The 14,862-nt window shown below is 34.0% G+C and overlaps 1 protein-coding gene across 6 annotated transcripts in view; it reads right to left on the reverse strand.

The window, feature by feature from the left end:
* The window catches only part of LOC144968333 (centrosomal protein of 162 kDa-like), a 38,721-nt gene that overhangs the window by 17,908 nt on the left and 5,951 nt on the right, over window positions 1-14,862 (reverse strand). For 2 of the 6 annotated variants that reach the window (XM_078906598.1, XM_078906595.1), the window contains exons 5-14: window positions 14,669-14,741; window positions 13,033-13,067; window positions 10,052-10,143; window positions 8,750-8,929; window positions 8,249-8,282; window positions 7,619-7,750; window positions 6,413-6,568; window positions 5,603-5,725; window positions 5,282-5,373; window positions 4,266-4,286 (exon numbers count right to left, since the gene is read on the reverse strand). In XM_078906598.1, the coding sequence (XP_078762724.1) occupies window positions 4,266-4,286; window positions 5,282-5,373; window positions 5,603-5,725; window positions 6,413-6,568; window positions 7,619-7,750; window positions 8,249-8,282; window positions 8,750-8,929; window positions 10,052-10,143; window positions 13,033-13,067; window positions 14,669-14,741 (938 nt within the window). Of the gene's footprint in view, window positions 1-4,029; window positions 4,051-4,265; window positions 4,287-5,281; window positions 5,374-5,602; window positions 5,726-6,412; window positions 6,569-7,618; window positions 7,751-8,248; window positions 8,283-8,749; window positions 8,930-10,051; window positions 10,144-13,032; window positions 13,068-14,668; window positions 14,742-14,862 lie in introns of all 6 variants that reach the window. The other 4 variants (XM_078906596.1, XM_078906594.1, XM_078906600.1 and 1 more) reach the window with 2 other exon arrangements.

A 14,862-nucleotide genomic window follows, 5' to 3' on the forward strand; every position in this document is an offset into this window, starting at 1 on the left:
AAACAACACCATCCTGAAACAAGTCGACGATAACCCATACCTTGGCATCACCTTCTCAAAGGACTTGAAATGGGGGAAACACATTAACAAAATAACCCAAAAGGCAAGCTGCACCCTTGCATTTCTCCGCCGAAATCTTAGCCACGCCCCAACGTCATGCAAACAAAACGCCTACCTCGCACTTGTGAGATCACAATTGGAATACGGAGCAGTTGCCTGGGACCCCTACCTGAAAGAGGATATTCAAAAACTTGAGAGAGTCCAGAGACAAGGCGCCCAGTTCATAACTGGGAACTATAAGAGCAGAACCCCAGGATGCATAACAAAAATGTTAGAAGAAAGAAACCTCATCAGCCTCCAACAAAGAAGAAAAGAAACCCGTATGTCATTCATGTTCAAGATAATAACAGATCAAATACCATCAATAAAGGCAGACTCCTTTTTCATGCCACGACCAAACAAAAGAAAAATCCGAGCACTCACTTTCGCCAACGACATAACCAAAAACCCCATTGACAGATACGCCACAAACAATTCGAACTGCTTCAAAATCCCACAGACAAGAACACAAAACTACAGAAATTCTTTCTTCATTAGAACTATCTCGGAGTGGAATGGGCTGGATGAACTGGTCATCATGGCACCACACCTAAACGATTTCAAGGCCCGACTGACATGGGCCCGCGCCCAATGAGGACGCCGCTGAAATACAACCAGACCATTGGTTTCTTCAGCGCCAACCATACAGATACAGATAGTAGTAGTAGTAGTAGTAGTAGTAGTAGTAGTAGTAGTAGTAGTAGCAGAAATAGTAGTAGTAGTAGTAGTAGTAGTAGAAGTAATAGTAGTAGTAGTAGTAGTAGTAGTAGTAGTAGTAGTAGTAGTAGTAGTAGAAGTAGTAGTGGAAGTAGTGTGTTTGGATGTCTGTCTGTCTGTGACAGAGATAGATATAGATAGATGGATGGATGGATAGATAGATTGATGGATAGATAGATAGATACAGCGCACTCTGGATACGTCGACGTTGCCTAAGTCGATTTTTACCCAAGTCGATTTTTTTTCTTGGTCCCTCCCCCTTCTTCCTATATAACATTAGTAAAAAAAAAAAACTCCACATAAGTCGATGTCGCTTAAGTCGATGTTCTTATCACTCATGACTACCAAAAAAATCACAAATAAACAAGTATTTCCATTGGTTAAAAAAGTTACCAGTAAGAATTTTAAGTGCTTAAGAATATCAGCGAACGATTGGCGCACATCGATGTGATGTAGGTGCTTTGCCTGACGTCCGTGTTCAATGTACATAAGCAGTATTGAATAACTCTAATTTCCCCATCTCAAATTTTACATTGTCGCAACTTCAAGTTCAAGATTTTTTTGGTTCTAATTCCAGGCCATCCTATGTAATGGCCCTCTTAATTAGTATCAATTTTAGCAAGAAGAATTCAAGTCAAGTCAACAACTACAATAGCAAACCTATCGCGGAAAAGGAAGATTCGATGCATTTGGAAAGTTTGGCATGCGACAGAAAATCATCGCATAGGAAATTGGCATACCAGCTATTTCTGTCTCGACGATTTACAAGAAGCATGACCTTGACCTAGAGGCTCCTACCCTTCCACTTTTCGTGGAATAATTTCACTTAATTGGTATACATTCCACATTCGTAGCAAAAATTCCGCTTTCCACCTTTCCCATCCCGGAAAATAAAAAAATAAAAATCTCTAGTGAAAAAAAAAGTGAGCTATTGCTTATTTCGTCAGCATCTCTTATGGTCAATCAACACACATTTTGTGTATGATTAGTCCTTTCAAAGTGTGTGCTGCTGATGTCGGATAATATTATATGTTTGGGAGGGGGGTTGACCGAAGTATTATTATTATTATTATTATTGTGCCTCCAATTCGTGAGGTCAATGACCTTGGTAATATTATATGTTGGGTTCAATCGGTAATAATATTATTGAGTACGGTCAGCTTCTTTCCCTATTTAATTTTAGCCCTGTGTACGTGTGTGTGTGTGAATGTGTGTGTGTGTGTGTGTGTACCGGCACGCGCGTTTGTTTGATTAGGTGTGTGCGTGTGTGTGTTTGTGTGTGTGTGGGGGGGGGGGGAGGGTCCTGAAAAGGTTAAATCCATCCATTCAATACCTGTATTCTCTATGAGACGGCCTGGACCTGTGTGTTCTCTATTATTATTTGACCCCATTCTTAGTCTTTACACAATCTGTACAATTTTACACATTTTATATTTTTAATCATTTGAGTACTTTTGGATTGTCTATTACATTTTCTGCCGCAAAGCATGTTATAGTCAATAACAGTAAGTTGATTCCGCTTTTTTATCTCAAATTCCGATTTTTATGTATTCTGATTCCTCTTTGGGGCTATTGGGGGTAGGAGCCTCTGATGACCACTACAGAGACCGCGCGATATGAAGGGACATACTTATTCTAGATTGGTTGCTTTGTTCAAATGCGTTTTTGCTCATTTTGGTTACACTCCGGTTAAGTTGATTTTCGGATAAGTCGATTTTTTTCTCGGTTCCCCTGGGCATCGTCTTATCCGGAGTCCACTGTAGATAGATAGATAGATAGATAGACACAAAGAGAGAGAGAGAGAGAGAGAGAGAGAGAGAGAGAGAGAGAGAGAGAGAGAGAGAGAGAGAGAGATGAAGAATGGAGAAATAAATACATATATCGATATGAAATTTTTAAAAAAAGAACAACAGAATTGAATAAATAAATATAAAAACTAACAAAGATAACATTATGTTAAATTGAAATAATATCTTGATATAACTGGATGTTTTGGCAGAGAGAACACCATTTTTACTGGAAATTTGTAATAGCACGCTAACCACAGCAACGCTTTCATTTAACCCTATTAATACCCAGCAATTTTTAATCAAAAAAGCAAGTGAAAACCAAACCGTTACTGTATGTATATTAACCATAACAGAAGTGGGTGAAGTGGCACTAGCCTACATGACATATTCTGATACTCCACTCAACTGAATGAAAATCTGTCTATATGAATTGACATGTGCTGTGAAAACACTAGTTCAGAAAAGGGTGCCTAACAGAAGATTTCTACTATAAGAAATGGACACTTGATTCTTATGACTTGCTGGAGTTGAAATAAAGCGTTATGAGCAAGCTTAAAAGGTGGAATTGCGCGATACATATGTGCCAATCTATTCATAATGATAGTTGGATGAAGTGGTTCTTGCGCAAACTGTGTCGTCAATTTTTACTTCATAATTGCTGCAATATTATATCGTTGTGTACATAGTGAAACATTGATATATCGCAAAGCATTAGCAAAATAAACAATGCATAATGATAAATCCAACCAGAAAAATAATAATAATAATAATAATAATAATAATAATAATAATAACAATAATAATAATAATAATAATAATAATAATAATAATAACAACAACAACAAAAATGACGTCAATGATAACATATGGCTAAACATAAATATGCTGCAGAAAATCCCAATAATTAATGGGCTATCTATACTTGTCAAACCAGTCTGATTTTTCAACAAATTTTACAATATTTTAACCATGATATTTCGACATTAATTATTACATATCCCCTGCACTTAACAAGTTCCATTCTGGAGGAAAATAGGCATAATACAATACTGTTGTAATCTTATAACGGTAAGGAGATCAAATAGCAGATTACTGGGAAGACAAATTACTCATTAACATTGTTAATATTCAATGAAATGGTTCAAGACCTACAGTAAGAGGGTATATATCTTTAATTTGGATCAACCCTGCATTGAACAAAACAAAGATGGTGATTGAAAAAGTAGTTATCACAACACAAAGAGTGATTAAAACGACAGATGCGAGGTGTGTTTCAAAAGTAAACAGCTAGTGGATAAAAAGAATCTGATGAGATTTAACCGTATCTTTCCATAATCATTCTTAGGAGGATTTCTCACACAACACAGATTTCCATAGCATTACGGACATTTTGCTTAATTCTGAACTAAAAAAAAACTCTTACCTTTTTCATTCTCCATTTTCCCTTTATTCATATCACGAGAGAGAAAACGTTTTAAAAAATCATAAATACAAAGTAATGCATCAAAGCTATGCAAGAGTAATAAAATTTATACAAACACATGAGCTGTTATAGACTCATAGATATATTATAATAAAGGTATTAGTATAAGGCAAGGAGTATAATATCATGGCCAATCATAAAATAAACAATGGTCGGAAGAAATTAAATAAACTTACAGCTTCATCGCATATGCAATCCTGTTGAATTTCAAAATCAACTAATATTTACAAGAGTAAATAAAAGAAACTACGACAAGAAATGGCATATTGGAATTTAAAAATAAAAAAGTTAACTGCATAGCAAAGATTAAGAGTGTATGTTATTAATAAAATAATCTACAGACATCTTGGAAAAATATTATTATGGTTAATCTAAACGTTAAAGAAAACTGTAGAAATACACAGTCATTCTAGTCAGAGAAGTCATAAACCAGTGGTACAATATTATTATGCTACTATTTAACACAACTCTCTTCTTTTGTGTCTAAATAAAAAATTCAAACAATGACTTTAAATGTAAAAAACAAATCTACTTATTTGACAAAAGCTATATCTGTTTAGAGGGAGCTATGTCAGATAAGAGAATGGCAAAATGATCTATGACCTACAATCTTAAAAAAGCATTACGCCCTTTTTTTAATCAATTTTTATGGGTCGCAGAATGAACAATTTATGGGGAAAATAGCCAGGGTGATAGAATTGAGAGTTCGTGTATAAATAGAAATAAAAAAGTGTAGTGTGGTATAAGGTACCTGAAAACTTCTTTACAAGACACTGAAAGATAGACTACCTATCTCAATGAGAAGATGGGTTATAAATAGTTGAAAAACAAAGGGAAAGTGAAAAACTTATAATTCAAACATAAGTTTAAGTGAATAAACAATCAATAAACTATACGAAGAAAGATTGTTGAATCTTTCTTAAAACATTCGTTTTGATCAATTCCATCTTATTTTCAATGTTTATTGTAACTGATATAACAGGCAGATTAAAGTATCACAGAAATAGTGAGATATCCATCTCTTTTATTTTTATGAAAAAAAAGTTTCATTTTTATGACTTTCTGATAAATCAAAGAAAACAATATCGGAAGGAAATATTGGAAATCTACAGTGAGAGAATCTAATGTTGAAGAAAAATACAGAGCAGGGAAAAGTGTTGTTGTAATATAACGACTATTTAAGACAACCTACCACAGCAGTAACAGGCTGATAAACTTCAGTGTCCTCTGTGTGAGAATTGTCAAAGCCACCAAAATCCTCCAGATTCGGTTGTCTCTTCAAGCCTGAAAAGAAGAAATTGACAATTGTGAGATCACAGTAAGATATAATTACTAATAATAATAAAAAAAATTATTTTCTTAAATACGCAAACACTCTTATATAAATAAACTGTAACATTTTTTTGAAAATCGAATTTTATCTCATCTTTATTTAGACTGAAAAAAAATAATTCTGAATTGCTATTCAATATTATACCTTAAGGTGACTGCATTAAATAGGAATTTAACCAACCTGGAGACCGGGGACTTCTATAGTCAGACTTGAGGTGTATTCTGTCTTCATCCATTTCAATTCTTTGTCCCTCCAGGTGGATGGCATCCATTTCACGAATGATGTCTCCAACACTCCGGTCCACTGCAGAATAATACATCTCTCTCATCAATTTGTGAATGATAAAAAAACGAGTCTCTCTCTCTCTCTCTCTCTCTCTCGCTCCCATCTCAAGGGAAAAAAATTTTAAAAAGAAATGACTACTTATTTAAAGAAACAAAAACACATTAATATTTAAAAGGACAGCAGAAAAATATTTAATGGTACTTGACAATACTGAATAGGAAAAAAAAATGTGTGTCAGAGTTATCGTCATTATCTTTTTCCTTGGTGTAGTCCCTTATTTTTTGTTATGCCTAACAAACGTGGTAAAGCTGTATAGTCCTCACATTGAAACCAAAAAAGTTGTGAAAGTCACTTCGCTATAGCTGAAAGGAGCACTGCTTTTACCAGGATCCAGGGTGGTTCCTATCACTAAAAAATAATTTCCCTCAATAAAGTATACAAAAATAAATAAATATAGGAAAAGGTCTATGAAGAAGATCATAGACTTAGATTTCAAAGTACTTAAAAAGGTAACATAAAAACTTGACCATTCTTGATGTTGTTGCTCTCTTTCTCTTTCTCCCCATGAGGGAAATGGTTACCAACACTTTATAGACTGACATTTATTGGAAATGAATCTACAGTATTGTAATCACTTTGAAGCTGTAAAGGACTTCTTGAAAGTACATTTAAAAACCACACTTGATACGCCTTCATTATCCATACCTTCTCTTCTTTGGTGTATGGGTGTAGCTTGGTTGCTGTTGGCCTTCCCTGTTGGAGGCCTCGAGTCCCCGCTATAGATAGTGGGAGACATACCGGCCTCTTTGAGGACCCTTTGTAAGTCTTCCATTTCTCGACTTGTATTTGTGCCCATGTGACCTGTAGACACAAAATTTTTAATTTATTCTTCAATGCAATAGTCTTAGAGAAAACAAAGTAAAAGTAGATAGTTACATTTGACTATTAATGTGTCATAATTTGGGAATTTGTAAAATAGAATTTAACCACATCATTAAAAAAATATATAGAATAGTAAAAGTTCTTTAGAACCCATCAAACCGGAAATTATATCTTTGACTGCAGCATGAAATGGATGGTGACAATTGTTATGTTTTACAATCCAGTAGTTAGGATGATGACTAGTGATATTTCATTGAGTACTTTCCAACAAATCTAACATAATGCTTCCTACCCAATCACTGTTATATGGTCAAGGAGGCAAGGAAAATGTATGAAGAAACATAGAGTTTTAAAAATATGTCTGCAGCTATTTGATTGTGTTACAAGGTCCACTTTATATCACTAAAACAAAACTTTTTAGAGCTAAGTCAGAAAGTCCTCAAAACAGAAACATTCTTAAAACAAGTTTTCAGTTTCTAACTTCTTGAGCTGGTCTGAATCTTTTGTTTTTAATCTCTGAAACTCAAGTGCCAAAATCAAAATGATTTTAATTTTTTTTTAATTTGATAATGATAGGCATAAGACCCATCTTTTTGCTGCTTATTCTTTCTTTACTTGAATAGATAAGATTGAAAAATAAAATTATATAACGATTTTGTGGTCTAGTGGTATGACACTCGCTTTCGGATCGGAAGGTCCTGAGTTCAAGCCTCACTCGACGCATAGTTGAGTCCTTGGAGAAGGCTGGTCGGAGAAGTACCTGGCCATTAACAGCGTTGTCTCTGTCCGAAAAAGATTGTATTATCGCCTAACAGGCATCATGTCTCGTCCTACATATTAAGTGTTGCTGTTGGCCAGGGACCCCTTGTAAAGCACTTTGAGCATGTTTAGTGGATATATTGATATATAAAAAAGCTCAATTTTTATTTTTTTTATTTTCTCAAACTTGACATGTGATGGAAAGGAAAGTGATTGTAATCTGTGATACACCTTGACTGATCTGTATTTTTGGACAAAGCAAAATCATACCCGACATTCCTGGTGTCTTAAGTGTGTCTGGCAAGGTGGCACCCAGGTTTTCCTGAGTTGTGTCCCTTGAATTTGCTATTTTTGGAGAAGTGGTTGTGTTCAGTGTGGAATCCATAGAGTCAAGTAAGGCCACTAGGGAACAAAAAGGATGAAAATGGCACATCATTTATCACGGGGAAAGCTGCATTGGGCGGGGAACTTACACTCGATAAGCCAAAATTGCCATAAAACATTTTTTAATATCAATAAAACACTTTGATGATTTAACAAACATTACAACAATCAGTTTTTAATTAGATTGTTCACTAATAGGCAATAAACGAATAGCTTAACAAACTTATCCTTCCATAGATGCCCATGGTAAAATGTGAATCGAGATTGATATCACTGACTTTTCTGAAGTGAAAGGATTGTGCTTATGAAAATGCAAAGAAATCTGTGCGCAAATATAGATAAATGGAAGCAGTTTATTGTATTCAAAAAGTTCAAATATAAAGAAGGGACGAGGAGGGGAGGGGGAATAGTAATAAATACTATATTAAAGATATATTTACATTTTATGAACTTGACAAAAATAGCAAATGAATAATTGAAAACAAAATTATAAAAAATCAGAGCAACGATTCCTACCTTTAGAAAGCATACTGGGTTTGTGAGAAGAATCCTGTTTTAAAAATGCATAGAAACAAAAGTTAATTTGTAAAACAAACTGCAAAAGATGAATATGTTCTAGATAAAAATCGTGAATCAATATTCATGTTCTTTCAACAGTTCTCTCATATTAACAGAGAGACAAAATTATCCCCAAACCCTAGTTAAAGTTGAATCAAGTATCTTTTGGGCTGATTCAAGAAACAGGAGTTTAAGACCTATTTCTTCTACTTTAGTTCTTTTCTTACACAATAACTCAAACACCTATTGCTCCCTTTGCAACACTGTGCTGTGGCTAACAGCAACCTTTTCTTGAATAGACCTAAGAGACATTTTTTTTTCCATGGTACGAGTAACAAAACTTCGCCTTTCTTTATTTAATTTTTTTAATTTAAGTGAAAAGCATTGATGTCATAATATTTTTATTTGTAATAATGAATATCTTATTAAAAATGCAATAAAGCTTCAATGTCTCCTTACAGTTGTTACATCTGCTTGGGGATTTCTAGCTGGTGTTTCAGGTACTGAGTCACCAGACACTACAGAGGAATTGGCCAATAACTTCCTGGTTGCTGGGGAAATCATGGCAGTGCCAGTTTGGCTCAGCTCCTGGTTCAGTCTCCCATAATCCACTGTGCCACTCGCATCGTTCTCAAGATTCTGTCAGATGCAAAAACATATAACAAGCTATTTTCTAAAAACTCAGATTGTATCACTTACAGACCTGCCACAGACAACCAACAAAATATCTGTGTTTTTACAATACGAATTCTAAGAAGAATCTGTATCCAACCCAAATGTAATATTTTCACTTTTATTTTTATGAATTATCTCTTTAAAATGCTTGAGAATTGGTTCATTGCTGTTCAATTTGTGTACATTTATTTCTGAGAAATACACAGGTCTCAAATTTCCGATATTTTCCTCTACTATCGCGAGCAACAATTTTAGTGGACGATTTGCTGGGGGTGCAGGTCCTAAGTAGTATCTCTTCATCTTAAAAAATCATTGTAAATTATGAAAATAAGCACATTCTAATAGCTTCATATTGTCTTGTTGAACGATCCTTATCCAAATTTGCTAGTTTTTTATACGTCTTTCCTCTTTTATAGTTTCAATTGTTGTGTGTGTTTTATTTTACCAATACTGCAAATAATAGAGACATATTATTCCACTCTATTTCTTTTAAAATGTGCAATCCTCGAAAGCTGCAAAATTCTCCTTATTCCTAAAAATGTTAATTTGAGACCCATGATAATAATATCATTTCTTTACAACCTCTTCTCTCAAATTTTGGTTTAAAAATCCGAGCTTTGACTGACTTTGGCCTCCCAATAGGAATAGTATAGTAAAAGGTCTGAACTTGTAGATATCAATCTATCTGTTATAACATCAGTGTGAACAAGATGTATAAAATTAAGTTGATAAAAAATGTTAAAAATTTTTCAATTACACCTGCATTTCAAGATCCTATTACTTGCGGAAAAGATGAGCCAAATACTTCTTTGCCATATGCCTGAATTTTAATTGATGTATTAATGTTTTTATTGTTTTTGTTATTGACTGAAGAAGGGTTTAGAGTTCGAAATGTTCCGTATTTGGTATTTTTCTCTTTTTTAAAGTTGGTATATTCATTTTTGTTCATTACTTTTTAAATATGATTTGAACTATTTCGCTGCAAATATTTTGATACCAAAAGTGATTGGAGGATGTCATGACTGCCTATAAGGAGAGGTATATTTCCAAGTGATCTGGACCTAGAAGATCAAGAATTTATTATACCTGAAAGAATTCTTGTTTATCTGCCATCTCATCGAGAGTATCAAATCCAGGTGGGTCTTTACTTCTGTTGCCATGGATACCTTCATAGCTGGCTGGAATTTACAAGAAAATAAGCAAATGTCATCCATCTATTTTAAAATTTGATAAAGTAATACGGAATTGAAAAATGGATAGATCGTAGTTAGAAATTGTAAGTTACATAAAACAAACAAAAATAGATCTAATATTTATTGATTTATTCTTATTTCTATTGCAATCACTCCTATGTGCTTTGAGTAATACAGTTCACTCTGCTTATATGCTACACATTCCCAAAAACCAGAATTTTTTCTATATAATCGCTCTGCTTAATCGCACACCATCTCCGCTTAATCGCTACATCTTGATTGTGATGGCAATCAAAACAGCCATATGAAATCAACGATGCTGTTCCCATTCCACATAACTTTTCAGCTGAAGCATTCGATCAATTCTTTATAATGGACAACAATATATCCATCAGCGGTAAACTGACATCTCAGGAGCTACTGAGCTCCGTTCAGCCACACAAAAGAAAGCGCCTGGACAGTGAAGATGAGGATGAGTCATTGGAATGTGACAAACACTGACAAATTTGACATGGTGGACAAACAACGCTGCTAAATCTAAGAAGAACGCTTGACAGTTGATCTATATTGGCAAAATTGGAGACAGGTTTATAAACAGCTTGCACAGTATAGACAGCAATCAATGCCTCACGATTCCTGTTCTTACAAACAATAATGTCACATTTTGTTGTCGGTAAAACATGAAAAAGAAAAGAAAAAAAAAAACTAAAAAACAAATAACCCAAAAATTTAAAATAAATAAATAAAAAATAAAAATAAAATTACTAAATAAATAAAAATTAAGTAACAAACGTTCTAATGAGACTATGTCTTGAATATGACGGTTTCAAGCCCGTAAAACACCTAGAAGGGAAGGTCCAACATGAATTGCACATGAAAGCTGGGGCTTAGATGCTATTATCAACTTCTCTGCTTAATCCCACACTCTGCTTAATCAGCACACTAAACCGAACTCCCGAGGGTGTGCGATTAAGCGGAGTCGACTGTATAAAGCAAGATCCGACGATAAAGAATTTTTTATGAATATGAAATAACAAGACCAATATATATTTAAAAATTCTAAAATTATCTCATCCTTCAGAGCCATTAGGTCCATTGAGCTGGAGTTTATCCCAGTTTCTTTAGAGTGAAACAGACAATAGCAATTGCTTGTTATCCTTTGGATAGGATGAAAGTCTTACCGATCCCACAGTACTTTCTACCAGATCTAACAGACCCAGCTACCAAATCACTGCTGGGTGGACAGAAGGGGTCAGAAAAAATCTCGACTGCACCCAGGATCAATCACGGTCCCTTAGTGAATGAAGCGAGTGCGCTAACAACAGAGCTATAAAAAATCCATATTTAAAAAAACTGTACCACAATTAATAAAATCAATTTGGAAACTTATGTGAAAAAAGTGTCATAATTTTTTAACCAATCAATATTTTCAAAGTCAGTAAACAGTTTGCAAAAAAATCCTATTGAATGATCTCTGTATCAATTCTCAGCAGAGCCATTGATTGCTCACTGTTTATAAAAAGAAAAGATGTCCAACCCCGTTGAAAAATTGGTCAACAGTGGAAGTCTGCAAATTGAAAAAAATCCAACTGAAATTTACCAAGATATTATTGCCACATTGGAAGACATTGCCATGAGCAAACAGCAGGTATTCCATCGATGTAGTTTGTTTAAAAGAGCTATGCACATCTATCCCCCTGCCATGGCGAAAATATTGAATACATTGATGACCTGATAAGAATGAACAGAAGCATTTAAATCGAGGAAACTGTTTCCATCCTGGATATTTAACCAACGACTGCATGCTATTGTCCATTCTAAGCTTGGATTGTAAAAGTTTTCTGTACCAGTGATTCCCAAACAGTTCACTGAAGATCAAAAGTTGCAGCGATTAATTGCCCCTCAAACACTTTTGAGATGACTTGAACAAACTGCAGTGGCTCACGTGGTTTGGCCCAAGGGAGAATCCAAGGGACATGACAATAGTTTCCTCTACCATTTGATAACAGGTAATGAGACACGGTTACACTTCACAAATCCTGAATCTATGCAAGATTCCCTGATTGGAAGCATATGTTTAAAGAGCGAAATTAAAACAGCAAGAACATAAATAATGACTATGTTTTGAGATTCACAGGGTGTTCTTCTTGTAGACTTTATGCCTCGTGGTCAGAGCGTCAATGCTGCAAATTACTGTGCAATTCTTGCTAAATTGAGAGAAACCATGCGATGCAAAAGACTGGAACTTTTTACTCAGGGCATGACTTCTTTACATTTTTACATGATATTGCCACCCCCTCCCCTCACCCTATACCATGAGTTTGACAAGAAACTGGTTTCTACATTATGGCTGGGAAATATAATCCCCATAGGCCCCATAGTCCTGATCTTGCACAATCTGACTATCATCTCTTCAGTCCCTTAATACACCATCTGAGATGGAGGCTTGAAGCTTAATACAAATGAAGCTGTCATGAAAGAAGTGAATGACTGGATGGCTAGGCTTGACAGAACATTCTTCAGAGAGGGCATATATTCATCGGCACACCATTGGCAAAAAAGAATCAATTGTCAAGGTGACTACATTTTTTAAAAAGGCAAAGAGTATGTGAAACTTTGGTGTAAGTTTGAATGAGTTACAATAAAAAATCTTCCAAAATATAATAATTTTCACAATAGTTTCCAAATCACCCTAATATATGAAGTGTACAAATTAAATTTTCAAATGGATACTTGAAATTTGAAGTTTATGATTTCATTGTGACATAAATAAGCGAAATTGGCAAAGTCATGTTTATTGGATGATTATATCAGAATATTTATGTTTTAACGAATGAACTCTTTATTTATGTTCAAAATAGAAATTAGACCAACCTGATGTATCAATACTTGAATCATGGACAGATATCCTGAAAGATTTGATAAAAAATAAATTAAAAATTAATGAACCAAAAGAAGTAAAAACTACAAAACAAAGGCAAGTGTTTTTTCCCCCCGATTTTAACTATCTATGTGGTCTTCTGGTATGACACTCACTTTCGGATCGGAAGGTTCTAGGTTTTAGCTCAGTGCAAAGTTTAGTCCTTGGAAAGACTCTTTACTCATATTCTCTCACCGTACTCAGGTGTAAACCTGGTCGTTAACGGCGTTGTCTCTATCAGAAAAAAAAACTGTATTATCGTCTAATAGGTGTCATGTCTCGTTCTTTACATTATGTGTTGCTGTTGGTCAGGGACCCTTTGCAAATCAGTTTGAGCATGTTTAGTGGATATTGCACTATATAAAAGCTCAACTATTTTTTTAAAACTCTAAAACCACTTTATGGCATCATGTTCACACAAAATAATAACACCATTGCGAAACGATATGTCACATTGTCTACCATTTTCCTCTGGATTTATAACATTAGCAGCATATTTGTATTTTAAGCTTTTAGTAGAATATATGATAATAATATATATATTTTTTTTAAAACACAAATAGTTTATACTTTAATAAATCATTATTTCAATTTTGTGAGTATGCTTCTATTTTACTTACAAATCAAACAACTTTAAGGGGTTACTATCAGTGGAATTTTGGTAATTTTCAGCCAAATTCCACATTTTTCAAAACCAGGCTTCAAGCATTCTTAAGCCATTTATTTTTGTTTATGGCTACCAGAAGACATAATCTAACCCATAAATATTTTTAAAAACCTCATATTAGTGCACCCTGTCTACAAGAAAAATTTGCACATTTTGCAATGTTTTGGACCCTATCAACCATATTCTTCATTCCATAAAGTGTAACGTTGCCATATAACTTGAGCTTTTATATATTGCAATATCTTCCAAAAATGTGCTCAAAGCGCTTTACAACGGGTCTCTGATCAACAGCAACACATAACATATAGAACAAAACATGATGCTTTAAATGGGGTTTTCTCAAAAGTTGCATTTTACGCAATTTTGTATTTTTTAGTTCCAAAATCTCAGCAATAAGAATAGGCACATAATTCATTTTTTTGGCAAAGATGCTCTGTATAGGTTGTTCTAAATAGCTGACCATTTAGATTTTATAAAAAAGTTTCCGTTTTTTTAAAATTACGTTTTTTATGTAAAAAGTTGGCAATTTTAACGCAAATATTTTGACATATTTTTAAAAACATCATAGCTTTTCAAATCTGAATAAATTGCTAAATTTAATTTGTCATCTATTTGTAGGAAGGATGTATCTTTGTATTAAAAAAGAATTGAATGTTGTAAAACTATTAATAACCAATATTTTAGAATTAAAAATATGCTAATTTGTAAGCAAAAATCCAAGATGGCGACTGCCACCATGGCAAACATATTGTAAAAATGTTTTAAAATGTGTTTTCTTCTATTTCTCGCCATGGGGATTTCCATTGGGCGTGTTTGAATTGTTTGTTTTCTATATTTTCAAAAACTTGGTCTCTCCACCGATAGAACCCCTTAAATAACAATTCTTATTAATTCATTTTCTTTTATCCACAAATTTTACTTACACGTTGTTTTCTCCACGAAGTCCCCTGTCATGAATCAGAAAGTGGTCGTGTTGTTCTTCTGATTTTTCAGATACTGCAGATACAAATGTTTAAAAAGTTACTTATTTGCTATTTGAAAACTGATCAGATTTGTAGCTTTTTTCACTTTTCTTTCTCTTCCAAATAAAAATATAATTCTAATGAATAAACTATAA

This window comes from Berghia stephanieae, chromosome 3, assembly GCF_034508935.2.
Source record: "Berghia stephanieae isolate SIO BIC M18660-M18661 chromosome 3, UCSD_Bste_1.3, whole genome shotgun sequence".
NCBI classification, from domain to species: domain Eukaryota; kingdom Metazoa; phylum Mollusca; class Gastropoda; order Nudibranchia; family Aeolidiidae; genus Berghia; species Berghia stephanieae.